Here is a 15,332-nt window from a genome sequence, read left to right as displayed (position 1 = left end):
AGGAATCAATTCCATCAGCCTCTCCACCTGAGGACTACTCCTTTGGGGAGACATTACATACCATGAGGGAGCACTTCCATTGGGAAGGCCAGGATTACTCAGAATCCAAGAAAAGGCTCAGAGACTTCCTTTTATTGCCTCAACACAGACCCCTTGCTATTCCGCCAGTGTTGGATATTGTGGATGATGTCTACACTGAATCCAGCTTAAACCCTGACTCCTTACCTCCAGCCCCTGTTAAACCCGATAGATATTAGAGTTCCTGACTCTCAGAAATTTCTGTATAAAAGCCCTGTTGCTGACCCTGAAACTATATCTCAGGGACCCAAGGGGATTAAAGCCTCATCAGCAAAAAACCCAGTTCCCTCTGACAGATTCCAGAGCATTAGACAGATGGGAAAAGAATGTTATATATGTCTGCAACCTTAGCAATGAGAGCCTTAAATTGCCAGTTTCACATGCTAAAATATCATCAATTTTTGATGTCTCAGTTAAAACAAAAAATGCTTCCAGATTCAGATCCTCCTAATTTTAAAGAAATGCAAGATTTATTGCATGCAGATGAACAAGTGGGAAAGCATACTTTGCAATGTGGTTTTGATTCTTTAGAGGCCTCCTGTAGAGCAGCAGTTACAGGCGCTGTCATTAGAAGGCATGCTTGGTTAAAAGAACATACGTTACCAGATCATGTTAAAGCAAAATTATTGGATGCACCCTTACAGCAGGATGTGCTATTTGGAGTTAAGGCAGAAGAGGTATTAAAGAAAATGGAGGATAAGGCAAAATGTATGCTAACGGTAAAAGATTTCTTACAGGTTCAGCCAAGATTTAGCAGAAATTGGCCAACAAAGAATTGTCATTTCTGGCTACAGACAAACCTCAAAGAGGCAGATACAGACGTCCGAGAGGTAGAGGTCAACCACAAGGTCCTTAGAGGCCTCGACAATGGGGTGCACCAGGCCAGAAAAAGGGGAAGACAGGCCCCAACCATATAAAAAGCAGCCTCAATGACTTCCCATTACAGCTGCCAGACAACTCTCTCTTGGCAGCCCCCTTGGGAGGAAAACTAGCACTTTTCTATCACAATTGGCATTGGATCACCAAAGACAAATGGGTTCTCAACATTGTATCTCAAGGTTACACTTTCACACTCTGCCAAGGTTAAAAGGAATGCCAAATCTGCCACCAAATCAATGGGCAGAGGCTCAAAAACAAATTACAGCACTCATGGAAATGAGAGCTATTCAAGAGGTACCACCACCAAAGCAAGGACAAGGATTTTATTCAAGACTCTTTCTGGTTCCCAGAAAGGACAAAGCCTGGAGGCCCATTCTGGATCTTTCTTCTCTAAACACATACCTGGATGTTCCGAAATTCAAAATGTTAACACTACAGCAGCTTCTTCCCATGCTGGGCAAGAAAGCTTGGCTCGTGACTTTGGACCTCAAGGAAGCATACCTGCATGTCTCTATCAGACAAAGCTGCAGAGGATACCTCAGATTCATAGCAGGTCCAATGCACGGTCCAATGCACTATCAATTCTCTGCACTGCCCTTTGGCTTATCTACTGCGCCCAGGGTCTTTACAAAGTGCCTGGCACCAGTAATTGCATTTTGCAGACAGAAAGGAATTCAAATTTATCCGTACCTGGATGACTGCCTGATTCAAGGAGAGCAAGGACAATCTTCTAGAGCATCTGGCATTTGTAAAACAGTTAAGTTGCCTGGGGTACACAGTAAACGAAAAGAAATCAAAACGAGTGCCCTCACAAGAGATAATATTCCTGGGTGCCAGCTTGAACACAACTGCCCAGATGGCTTATCTCACGCCAGTCAAGCAAGGACAACTAACTCAATACTTTCAATTGATGGCAACAAAAACCCAACTCCCTGCAAGCAGCCCCATTGAACGAAGACGTGCAAGAGGAAGCACATGGACTTTGAGGAGTCCTTAATGGAAGATATGGATTACGATGATGGTGAATGGTCCCCACGGTCACCTCCTGATGTCTCCTTTGGAGACATCCTGGAAATGTTAAAGCAGAGAGGTGACTGGAAACCCTCCAACCCTTTGTCTGAGGAGTCCATGTTCCTGCAGGCTTTTCGTGCCCGGCCTTCTACCTCTTGGGTGACCCCGCCTGCTGATGAGCTCATTGTGCAGCTCGCTTGGAAGAACCCGGATTCCATCAAGGTGATCCCTAGGAGACTAAATAAAATTCCGAGTCCCAGATGGTGGACAGACTTGGGAAGTGTGTTTTTGCATCAGGGACCTTTGCCATTTGGACCCTGAATTATTTGGCACATTTTACAAGGCTCCAGAGGGACTTTATCTCCAAACTCTCTGAAATGCTCGCAGGACAGTTGTCTGATGAGGTCAGGGACAAAGTGGCCTCACAGCTCGCAACCCTGGAATCGATATTCAGCTTATCCATGAGGTTGCTGTCACATGCATCTGAAGGGGTGGCTAGAGCAGGGGGTTTGGGCATGGTTATGAGGCGTCATGCCTGGATGTGCATTTGTGACCTCGCGGACCCCTTCAAATCTTCCTTTCTGAATGCTCTCAATCAAAGCTTTATCCCTGTTTGGCTCCAAAGTGAAGGACATGCTAGCCAGGTGTGAGCAAGACAGAACCTGTCTGCCGTAGGTCTATGGTTTTCCAACCCTCAATGTACCTACTCCAGGAATCAGAGGAGTGGAAAGATGTGGCATAAGAAATGTCAGGGTCCTGTCCATGCCGCACGTGGTGATGATACTCCCAGAGGCAGATGGGGTAACAGTTCCAGAAGATGCCCGTATAGAGGCAGAGGGGGTCCACAGGGCTCCAGGGATTCTTTCTCTGGAAAGCCTTATCATTGCTCCTGAGGAGCAGCCCGATTGCTTACCTCTGGATGCAGTCGGGGGTCATTTCTCTCTGTACCAAGCTGCCTGGCAATCCATCACCACCAATCATTGGGTGCGGAGCATTATCACCAGAAGTTACACCATTCCCCTTTCTTATCAGCTAAATTTCCCAAGAAAACTTCTCTGTGTTCCACCCAGTCAAAGGGAAGCAGCAGCTTCAGAGATTATAAAGCTGTCTCAAAAAAAAGAGTCATCCAAACAGTCCAACCAGACCAGCGCAGACCGGTTTTTACTCTAGATTCTTTTTGGTGAAAAAAAAAAAAAAACTGACAGGGGACTGGAGGTCCATTTTGGATCTCAGCAGCTTAAACAAGTCTGTCGCCCAAACCAAGTTCCGGATGGTCACGGTTCAGTCCATTCTCCCCTTTTTAAGAGAAGGCAATTGGATGTGCTCTAGATCTCTGGGATGTGCATTATCACATCAAGATGGACAAATGCTCCGGGAGTCTGCTTCTCTTCTGGCTAGGAGCCAGTCATTATCAATTCCGTGCCCTGCCGTTTGGTCTCTCTGCAGCCCCCAGAGTGTTCATGAAATGCATGGCAGTGGTAACAGCTCCCTTGAGACTAAAAGGATTCTGGGTATTTCCATATCTAGACGACTGGCTCCTTACCGCCCCCACAGAGCATATTCTGGTAACAGCACTACATTATACCCTCTCTGGCAAAATTGTTGGGAATAGCGATACATTGGAAGAAATCAAACCTTGTCCCTACTCAACAAATAGAGTTCATTGGAGCAGTGTTCAATACTCAGTCCTGTCTGGTATCACTCCCAATTCACAGACTCCACCAATGGAGGCTTCAACTCCGGGTGATACTCTCACAGTTTCTGCAAGGGAAGTTCTTCAGGCCCTAGGTTCTACGGCAGTGTCAATCCCAATACTGCCTCTAGCAAAGCTACACATGCGGATTCTGCAATGGCTCCTTCTGTGTCAGTGGTTCCCAAACTATCACCCCCTCAAGTTACCAGATTCGAATAACCAACTCCTACAAACAGGACCTGTTTTGGCGGAGGAGGCCAGATTTAGAACTTTGGCGTCCATTCTCCTCAGCCCACAACCATTGTGACCATGGATGCTTCCCTGATCGGGTGGAGGGCCATTTCCAGGGAAAGACTGTCCAAGGCACATGGTCTACATCAGAGGCCCACCTGCACATCAATGTTCTGGAACTGAGAGCTGTGTTATTAATGTTGCAGGCCTTCCATTCAACTCTCCCTTCCGGGACAGCTGCAATTCAGTCAGACAGTGTGTTGTTTGTTGATATACCAGACCACTAAGGAGGAACCAAGTCCTATCCCCTGTTTCGAGAAGCCATGAGAATCTTTCTAACAGCAACGCATATCCCAGGGAGTTCCAAAGTGATTGTGGACAAGCTGAGAAGGTGCATCCTCATGCCTCACAAGTGGTCCCTCAACCCTGAGGTGGCATTAGCAATCTTCAGCCACTGGGGCCATCCCAGCTGCAATCTTTTCGCTTCCCCATCAAACACCAAGTGCAGCAGTTTTTTGCCCTACTTCCTCCAGAAGGGGAATCGCCGAGGGATGCTCTTACCCATGATTGGCCCATGGACTTCTTTACGCTTATCCTCCCATCCCTCTGATCCCACAATTTCTAAAGAAAGCTCTTAGGTGTTCTTTGTGTGTTGCAGTCATCACATTTTGGTTATCCCTGCCAGGGTAGCCCTCGGCCTTTCGGCCTCACCTAGTATGCCCACCGTGGATCCGATTACTCTTCCACAAGGGTTGAGCTATCTAAATCTGTCCACTCTCAAGCTGACAGCTTGGTTTCTCCACTTCCACTAGTAGTCAGGCAAGCTAATCTCTCCTTGCCTGTTCAAGATATCATTCTTGCCTCTCACAAACCATCCAACAGAAGACTATTAAATCAGGATAAATAGAAAAGGGTCTGCATCTGCTCCAAGGATAACATGCTAGACCCGTATTCAGCACCAGTTACTGCAGTGCTCCAATACTTGGCTAAGTTTTTTGATAATGGAGCCCCTGCCTCTACTGTACGAGTACATCTAGTGGCAGTTTCCAATTTCCACAATGGTATAGATGGCACCCCTATTACCACCTTTACAAGGCTTTCCTCAAGGGGACCTCTCATATCAGGCCTCCTGTCAGATAGCCCATGGAACCATGGAACTTCACTTTAGTCCTCTAGTCTTTGACTCAAAAACGTTTTGAACCTGCTGCGAAGTGTGACCTAAAGTTTTTGTTTTGGAAATCCTTGTTCTTGGCAGCCATTACCTCTGCCAGAAGAGTCTCGGAGCTGCAGGCCTTGTGTATCAAGAGGCTTTATCTGGTCTTTCATAAAGACAGAGTATCACTTCGGACAAATCCATCCTTTCTTCCCAAAGTTGTTTCTGAATTCTTCATAAACCAGACCATTGACCTACCAGTGTTCTTTCCAAATTTTTTCCAGCAGAGGAGAGTATGGTCTTCACTCTTTAGACGTACAGAGACAGTTGAGATTTTATCTAGACAAGACCAAACATATCCATAAATCTGAACAGTTTTTCATCTCCTTTCTAGGTCCAGAATGGGAGAGGCGGTTTCCAAGGTTACTTTATCAAAATGGCTGAGGGACTCCATATGTTTCATCTATTCCCTCAGTAATGAGCATATGCCAAAAGTTAAAGCTCACTCCACTAGATCTATGGCAACATCTGTAGCTTTCCATTCCAGGGCTTCCATGGATGACATCTGTGCAGCAGCTACTTGGGCCTCAAACCTTTATTAATCATTACAAATTGGACTTTGTGTCCAGAGGGAGAGCTGCCTTCGGCTCAATGGTACTCAGGAATGTTCTTCCATATGGCCACCCATGGACCTCAAGGAAGCTTGGAATTCTGTCCCATCAGTGATGCCTTCGGCTCAATGGTACTCAGGAATGTTCTTCCATATGGCCACCCATGGACCTCAAGGTAGCTTGGAATTCTGTCCCATCAGTGATGACTGGAAAGAAGATTAACAACATCAGCTAAAGAAGTTATGTCTTAACCATAACATTCCATCTGTGTTGTTCATCTTCTTTTATTCATCACTTTCACCCTCCAAAGGCTCCTGGGGGATGCTTTGGGTCTAAGTGGTGCCCCAGGGTGGGTGCCGTAAGGTTAGTTGCGCATAAATGGTCTCTGCTTTACTTCCTTTTCTATATCAAACCTGATCTTAAGTAACAGGGAGAAGGGCATTCTGGGTAGAGGACTTGGCTCGAGCGTTTTTTTGGCTGGCGGGAGCTTGGTAAAGAGGCTGACTCTTCCAAGGGCTCGGAACCAACACAGATGGAACATTATGGTGGCTGGTACACCACCTCAGTTCAGCTTAGTACCAACAAGTCAAAGATATGTATTATAGGGATTGTGTCATTCTGATATGCTGCTAATTGGTAAAATATTAGAATGACGTTATTCCTCTCTATATATTGCACATACTGAAATAGCTTGCCTTTGTAAACCCATACACTGTAGAAGTACAACACTGTGCTGTCCTGAGGTAGTGCTTTAAGCAAAAAAGGTACTGTAATGCAACAAACTGGAACACATATTTCTCTGTAAACCATGCAAATGATCTTTTGTAAATGCACCGCTAAAGTGCTCAGACTGCAAGTGATTGATGTAATGTTTTTGACTTTATCCAGAGTTCTTGTGATAAGTGGTTGAGAGAGATGCTCACCCGACTGGACAAGGATGATTGTAATCTGCATGGCCAGTGCCAGGATCTGTGATGTCAGAAGGACCCCAAGGTCCCTTAAACTAATAAAACATGACTGTGACCTAGTGGTGACGGACATGAATGACCTGAGTTGATCCACCTGGAGGCACACATAGTGAGACATGATGGAACAATGCCTGGATACCAAGACAAGATAAAATGATTTAACAATTAGCCAAGTAGTTGACATAATTTAAAGGGGATCCAGTATGTCTCTCCTTAGGATGACATGACAGAGCTCCATTTCACCAAAGATTATTTATACTTTCCATATAAGGACTTCTGGTTACTGGCTTAATCATTTTCTTCTCTCACATAGCCCGTTTACAAATATCCTTTCTTTGGGCTATTCCCACATAGCAAACTCATGGCTTGGTGGAAGTACTCTGTACTAAAAGTGTAAATCAAAAAACACCAGAACATGGGTACTCCTGAAACTCTTACATGGTCATATTTGTGTGGGTATTAATGAACATTTTTGTGATATTACATTGGGATGAAACAGCTATGCTTAAAATGACCTCCGGGTTGATAGCCAATCTCCTCTGATTGTATGATAATACAAATATGAACCAGGAGGCAAAGTACCCAACGATCCTTCCAAATATAGGAAAATCTTCAGTAAGCAGCTGAACCAGAACCACCAGGTAGACAAAAGACAAGGTCCAAAAACAACGTTTAATTGAAGCGCTTTTCGTTTGCTCAAGTGAGCAAACTTCTTCAGAATAAATTACACTACATCATAGTACTGGATTTATATACTGAAATTACCAATAATTAAGCACAATTAAGCACCACACTAATGAGCAATTAACATTTAAAAATACAGGTTTGTATAACCTAGTGTATAAAGCTGAAAATAAAAATGTTTATATATTTGGATTATTCATTTAGTTGTTTAATTTGTTTCTACTGACAGACTTGTTTTTCCATAAAATTTTTAGCCTTACGTTTACTATATTATAGTTTGATAGGTATACCCTACAGTTGTGTGTTTATTTATGTAAGAATTAAATTGTTTGAGTACATTTTATTACCTCTTTAGTCTTATAACCATTGCATAGGTTACTTATTAATGAAGCATTTATTAAAGCTGCATAGTTTTAATTATGTAAAGGTTTTTATTTTCAGCTTTATACACTAGGTTATACAAACCTGTATTTTTAAATGTTAATTGATCATTAGTGTGGTGCTTAATTGTGCTTAATTATTGGTAATTTCAGTATATAAATCCAGTACTATGATGTAGTGTAATTTATTCTGAAGAAGTTTGCTCACTTGAGCAACCGGAAAGCGCTTCAATTAAACGTTGTTTTTGGACCTTGTCTTTTGTCTACCTGGTGGTTCTGGTTCAGCTACTTACTGAAGATTTTCCTATATTTGGAAGGATCGTTGGGTACTTTGCCTCCTGGTTCATATTTGTTCTTTTATTAGTTGTCAGTTTCTTTGGTCTACTGTGTATGATAATACAGGCAGATAACACTTATTTTTTCTGTTACCATAGGGAAGGATGAGGAGAGAGGAAAAAGTAGGCTTTATTCTGATATTTCCCTAAATTACATGCACTCACCTTGCAAGGAATACAAGACAAAGTAAACAATGTGCAAGCTTGATAAAGTATGGTCCTGTATCCTCTTCAGTAGCAGTTTTTAGTTTAAAATGGCTAGCTTCTTTTGTAGTTATACACGTGTAGTGAAAATTGAGGTTTCTTGTTGTTAAAAAAGCTTTATTATTGTAATTTATTATTAGTAATGTACACTTTTTTTGTAACAGATGAGAGTATTCCTTTCAGGATGAGAAGAAACATGGCATTCTTTTCAAAGTTACAGAAAGTGTCGAGTTTCATTACTTCTTGCATCCCTTTTTCAAAGGGATTGACAATGATTGAGAAGACCTGCACCATTATTATGTATCCAAACTGTGTTATTGTATCCATAAAGGTAAATTATACAACGACCCTCCATTAAATATTCAAAAACGTGCACGCTGATTGGTCAGCGTGCACGTTGTAAATCAAAGTTATAGTAATTGAAAAAGGTCTGGTCGCCCGGACTTTTTCCATTAGCTTAACTCTTTTTTACAGCAACGGAGAATGCAAGATCTCCATTGCTTCACACTGTCTCGCTATGTTAAACGAGATAACATAGCGATATAGCTTTAAAAAAGCAACGGCGATTCTCTGTTGCTTTTTTTAAAGCTGTCTCGCTATGTTAAACCCATTTAACACAGTGAAACAGTTTTTAAAAAGCAATGGAGATCTTCCTTTCTCCGTTGCTTTTGCCCACAGCTCTGATGTACTGCGTAGGCATGCGCAGTACATCAGAACTGCCGCAGAATACCAGACAGCTGTGGAAGGGCAGCAAGGAGGCATTATTTAAGAAAAGTAATTTTTTTTTTCTTAAATGTCATTGTATAACAGCAATAACCCACGCCTGGGTGTGGATAATGCTGGATTTACCCACGGTTGGCTTTGTTTGGCCACTCGGGCTTCGCCCTCTTGACCAAACCACACCAACAGTCAGTAAATCCAGCATTACCCATACCCGGGCGTGGGTTATTGCTATAATATATTTTGTCAACTGGCAACTCTGAAGGACAGTACTTTTACCATTACATCCTGTAGTAATGCAACTAGTCAAAATGCGAGTGCTTCATCTTCCTGGTTCCTTTTTATTTTTTTTTCTGTCATGCCAACAAGGATTGTTTACGACATCTGCTATGCTAATATCATTAGGCTCTCTCCACTTGAAATTTTGCACAGTGATGTGTCAAGACACTTCTGACTGAATTTAATTAATTACACATTGTCCCACATTGCACAAATAAACAATCCAAGTTGGGAGTCTCATACAGAATAATAAAAGTAGTAGTAGTACTGCATTTTTGTTTATCTAGTCGAATAATTTGCCCAATATAAAGAGAAAAACCTTCCACCACAAAAAGCTGTCTAGTGCATTTTTCACATCTACATATCAAGAAGCTTATAAAAGGTAAGCAACAGAAACTAGTCCTAATGTGGGCAGATCTTTTGCAGCATTGTAACAAGGAATGTCACCACAGGGCAGTGCTTTATTACACTATTGTAGTGGGCACTAAAATATGTAAAGCACTATCTCATTGTCACAGGATACAGGAAAAACAAAAACCAAACATAATCAAGTAAGTTTTTTTTACGTTCTTCCCAATGGAAATATTGAGTTCATTGTATTTCCAGTACACTTAGTCCTGTAAGTAAATATATCAAGTAGCATCACAATTGCATTGGTAGGCATGTTGGACAGGGGAAATGTACACAAAGTGGTTATTCACTTTCTGGATATGGGTAGCTAACATTTTCCTTAAACTGTGGAGGTTTTACAAAAGCATGCACACATTTCGATATTCTATAGACAAATGTACAGTTTTGTGATGGAGACGAAGTTTTTCTTAATTATTTGTTCAAAGATATATTTGTCATCTTGGACTGGTTATATGAGAAACCTCATATCTGATGCCACATAACACCACTGGTCCTGTTTTTTTTCTCTACTACATGGAGTGATTGCAGGTCACAATTAAAGCAGCAGTTATTTCCCGCCATTTCCTTTTTGTAAAAGGTCTGTATCATCTAATATCACTAAAATTCAGATCAGTGTTACATTTCTTTATCCAACATTTAGCAATCACTTAGCACCCTTTTTGAGGTATACTAATCACACACCTTTTCAAACATGCCTTTTCTTTAAGTTATAAGATAAGACCCTGCTATTGCGTTGACAGCACATGTCTAACTTGACTGTGCTTTTAATGGTTTACATTTAGAAACTCAAAAGTAGCATTGTAATTAAATCTGGTGTTAGTCCATTTCAGGAAGTGGGAATGTTAAATTAAATGTTTGTTTATATTTTTACATGTGAAGCATATGCAGAAACTATTTTGTTCCTTAGTGGGTTTCAGACGAGCTTTACATCTCCACATTAAAGCAAAAGGTATACCGTTAATTGCACAGTAGTGGGTGTTATCAGCCAATGACTTTTTTATGGATTCACAAGACAGTTAGCCACCCACAGACATGTTACATGTGCAAGACTGCAATACCAAATGGAAAAATGGAAAACTACAAAAATGCAGTGCATTACCATTACCAGTTGTGCGGATGAGCAAAGAAATTTTTAAAGAAGCACTGCTGTAACAATGTACGCTATTTGTAAAAACAATAAAAAAATAAAAATTTAGCCTCAATATGATAACAGAACTGCCCAGATCACAAGTTAATCTGCAGTGATTTATGCAGGAAACACTTGCTATTTCAGCCAACTACTATTCACCACAACAAAAGGCAAAACTTCCTGAATGTCAGCACATCACTTTTAAATTTGTACCTAGTACACGCGCACGCATCTATTAAGGCTACACTGTCACAATAGGGTAAGCAACTTTAAATCTTCATTTAAACACAAAGTTAGAAAACAAGTCTTGGGACTATTGCCAGAAGCTACAAATGCATTGGAAAGGGTGGAGAGAATCCAAAGGCTGGATTCAGTTTTGTATATATTTAAAGTAGATATTCATATTAAATTCCTGTATCTTGCAATACTTAACCAAAAGGTGACATGACTCCGTATTTGGCCTGGGTGACTATTTCCATCTTGCAGATAAGATAGAAACTAAGTTTCGACTCAATACTGATCCATGGCTGTATATCTATCAGTGTATTTAGTATACTAAAGAAAAAGGTAAGCCTCACCAGTATTACATTGGGCTAAAATGCATGAATAAATTCATTAAAGCCCCACAATTAAAAGCCATATCTAGCCATTGAGAGTACGGGGGGGGGGGGGGTTGGGAAGCCCATACTTTGATAATCTTTGGTAGGAAATCAGATAAAAATGGATCTCTACTTTTCCAGTAAGATATCATCTGATCTTGTGATTTGTGTAGAACAATTTATCTAATAGAAGGCCTCAAATGTTCTTCACAGCTTGTTACTTGCAGGAAAGAAATACCAATACATTAAGAGAGACTAGTGTTTGCTCCGCCATGTCTTGCTACATAGTTTGGCAAGTTTTTTCTGGTATTCCAATGAGTATACCAAGTTAACTACACTTGTATGCAGATGCCTTTTTATGTTGTGAGTATGTGTTGTGTTCTAGCTATCCCATAAAACATACAACTTTTATGGTGCTGTTAGGATATGATACAAAGCATCTATAAAATGTCATGGTCTCCCACTCCCAGCCTCATCTGCTTGTTTGATCTTCTGTGATTCATACGCAGGTTCACATTGTTTCATGAGTATACTGTGCCTGAAAATGGACATGTATATAATTTTTACTCATAGGCTAAAAATGCAAACTTGAAAAATGCCAGTGTGGATTACAAAAGCTGCTTTGAACTTTTAACACTCCGTAACCCAGGGAAGCTATTTTTGCATTTTTTATGCATTATTTGCACTACACACATTCATTTAGCCTAAAGTAATTGTTAAAAAGGGGGGGGGGTAAAGACCCATGGTGCAGGCAAAGGCTAAATATTGCTCTTAGAACATATTCTGCCTTCACTTCCCATATTCACCAAAATGAACTTACTCAACCAAATGTATTCCATCTGTAAGAGGTGTAGGCAAAGTTAATTTGGAGGTAGTACTACCCAAATCCCATGCATGCAGTAAGCATCATACCAGCTCACCATCACTCATACAAATGCAGCATCCTCATCACGATTGGCACAAACAGTCCTACACTGCTGTTAAGAAATCACTACCAAAACTTCCTAGAAATTTTAAGAGTAGGCATCCTCCTCCAGTACATCTGCTACAAGTACTCTTTTGTCAACCTGTCACAAACACCATTGAGCCTAATAAGAACAAATTAACTTGTGGAATTTCTAGTAACTGGCTTCTCCGTTGTTAGGTACACAGAACAAGTTGTAGTCAGCTGACTCTCAGGTGCCAGGATTGCAGATCTTTCAAAAGACCTCAAAACCTTATCCTTCAGTAACTCTAACATGATCAATCTGGCATGAAAATCCATGAAAAACATGCAGGACAACTTGCTATGGATGTTTCTGTCCAGGAAGTATCTAGTCCCCACAAAAAGTCATGCCTGGATTTAAACGGCAAAAAACACCACAGACTAGTTTCAACAGTTGTCTTAAGTAGCTAGTGTCATTCTAGGCGGTGGGGGCCTTTGTGTTTCTCCCTGGGATAACATGATCAACAATCCTACTTGCTTTGCCAGAGATCTACGCTTCTCATTAAGGGCTTCTGACTACTGACCAAAATGTTTGTTACCCCCCCCCCCTTTTAAGCAGAGTTCATGTAATGATCATCTCAACCTAGCCATGCAACAAATAAGGTCATAAAATTAGACATCAAGATAAGCCTCATCAACGCCATATGCCATGTTTGATAAAAGTTCTGTATCTTGAATGAGTCTATGTATTGTGACAAAGACATGTTTCAAATATAATTAAAGCACCCCCTTTATGCCTGGGGTATGTGACTGTCATGCCTTCAAGCTCACTGGTAATGGCAGTAGTCTTAGTTTTCATCAAGGAGTTCTTCCCTTGCAAAGTGTTACTCATTGTCAGTCCCAGTGCACTTACTGAATTCCAGCTTATACCAAGTCAGTTAGTCTTTAAACTCTTAGCTTATCAGTCTCCTCTATGGACACACAAGCTCATAGCTGGCATTCCTAGAAAACATCCCTTTTAGAGATCCATCTCTACTCCTGAGTGACTTCAGCCACACCTGTGTGAACTAAAGTACTTACACCTCTACATCAAGTACACACAAGGTTTTGTAGATTGTGAGAATGAGAATTCATTGTGTTGAATTGTCTAGAGCCCCCAACTGGGGCAGTAATATCCTGGACATGCTTCTCACCAGCTTGACTCTGGTGTGCTCCCTACCTATGGTCAGTCTGTAAGTTGAGGAGTCTGATCACTAGTTAACCTTTAAACCCAAGAACATACTGTCTCCTTATTTGTTACAAAAAACACCATTTTAGAGACCTGATGACAACAGTCGCAAAATTCTCTCACATCATCCCCCTCCCTTAGGTAGCTGCATATCCCAGGACTATGCCAAGGATCTCCGTTCTCACATTGCTACCCCCTTCTGTATCAGAGACATCCCACTCTCCAGTGAGATTGTCAGAGACATGGACAGGTTGCTTACTGTCCTTTGATCATCTTGTAACACAGTCAGAAGCCCTTCTACATAGCACAACTAATCACCAAGGAAGAGAGTGTTCTTACTGCACTCTGCCTTGTTTAGACCAATTATAGATAGTATACCCTTAAGCATGTAAAGCATGTATCTCAGATGTAAACAGAAAACCCCACAGAAGGTTCCTTAACAAAAAGGATCATGGGCTCAAAAAATCTTAGGTTTCAGAAAAAGCTGGAATCACGGTCCCATTACTCAGCTTTGTACAGACTCTTTAAGGAAAATCAGTGGCTTGCATTCCATGCCCTCATGGATTCCATAATCTGAAACCTCTCTTTTCTCAGGGTCAGATAGTCGATCAACGCTAGTTTGACAAATGTTAGTCTACATTAGCCAGCAAGTTCAATTAAATGGGGATCACCCAGCACCTCTTCATGTGCTTCAAACATAACTTAGACAATTAGTTAGGTACCCTAAAATGCACTCCAGGACTCAACCTCCATGAAAAGGGTTGGTAGAACCACAGGGTGGTTATTAGAAAGGCACCCATGGCCTCTTGTCTAATAGCATTCCATTTCCTAGGATTCCTTTGGAGTGGTAGGATATCAAGTTATGGTCTGCCACAGAACTAAAGGTTGTCCCAGCTTGTTATATTACCACTCCCAACTTGTTGCATTACCACTGTCTGTTGCTTTGTTAATTAAGTTCATAGTGGTGACAGACCTTTGCTATTAAATGTATGCTTTGTTTCACAGAGCAATATCTGCTTTAGCATTGCTTTAATGGTGTGTCTGCACATAATTTCTGAATCTTTTAATACTGCATCATAGCGAGATATGTTTGCACCATGTTGTAAAACCTAGTGCTACAGTGACATTTTGAGTAATTTTATTGCTAGGATATGTGATGGAAATAGTGCAATTTGCCTAAAAAGTTTAACTATAGTCACTTTTTATATAGTTGCCTTACAGGAATGAGATTTCACGTCTGAATTATTTTGTTTTACTGGCATCCATGATTTTATGTCACTTTTCCATCTCACCAGTACTGTACACACCAAGTCCCAGTCATAATGTAAAAGACGTTAGAGGCAAGTGCTTCCCTTTCTGCTAAGAAGCTTGTATTACTTCCAAGCTGTACTTTTAAACTGTTACTAAGCGAGTTGGATTAAGTTTACCAAATCATTATTAGTCTTACTGTTGCTCATATTAGGAGAGGAAGTCGATTTTCTTGAATGGAATTGCTTAACTGAATGCAAGTAATGCATTAGTAGAAAATGGTCAGGCTAAATGCAAATAGTGCATTAGTAGAAAATGCTGAGACACCCATTGATTCTCTAAATATAACAAAATTGAGTGTGTATTAACATACATTAAAATGCATAAAAAATGCATTTTACAGAATAAAGTATACTGCCTTAGTGTTTCTGCAAGTTGCAGCAAGTGTACTTCACTACTTTTTAAGAAGCAATATTAAGTGCAGTGGAAGAGACAAACCAACCCCAGCTGTATTTCTACAAGTAACAGCTTTTACCACAGGGACATACATCCTTCCCCTCCAAACA

The 15,332-nt window shown here is 41.0% G+C and overlaps 1 protein-coding gene across 1 annotated transcript in view; it reads left to right on the top strand.

Annotated features, from left to right (window-relative positions):
- Positions 1-15,332, top strand: part of DMXL2 (Dmx like 2) — a 1,902,820-nt gene that overhangs the window by 71,041 nt on the left and 1,816,447 nt on the right. Inside the window, exons 4-5 of the mRNA XM_044076363.1 lie at positions 8,392-8,558; positions 9,514-9,608. Coding sequence (XP_043932298.1) covers positions 8,392-8,558; positions 9,514-9,608 — 262 coding nt within the window. The remainder of the gene's footprint in view (positions 1-8,391; positions 8,559-9,513; positions 9,609-15,332) is intronic.

Source organism: Protopterus annectens, chromosome 7.part0 (assembly GCF_019279795.1).
Source record: "Protopterus annectens isolate FY-2018-M chromosome 7.part0, PAN1.0, whole genome shotgun sequence".
NCBI lineage: Eukaryota > Metazoa > Chordata > Ceratodontiformes > Protopteridae > Protopterus > Protopterus annectens.
The sequence above is the reverse complement of the archived record's forward strand: the minus strand, read 5'-3'. Positions and strand labels throughout refer to the sequence as shown.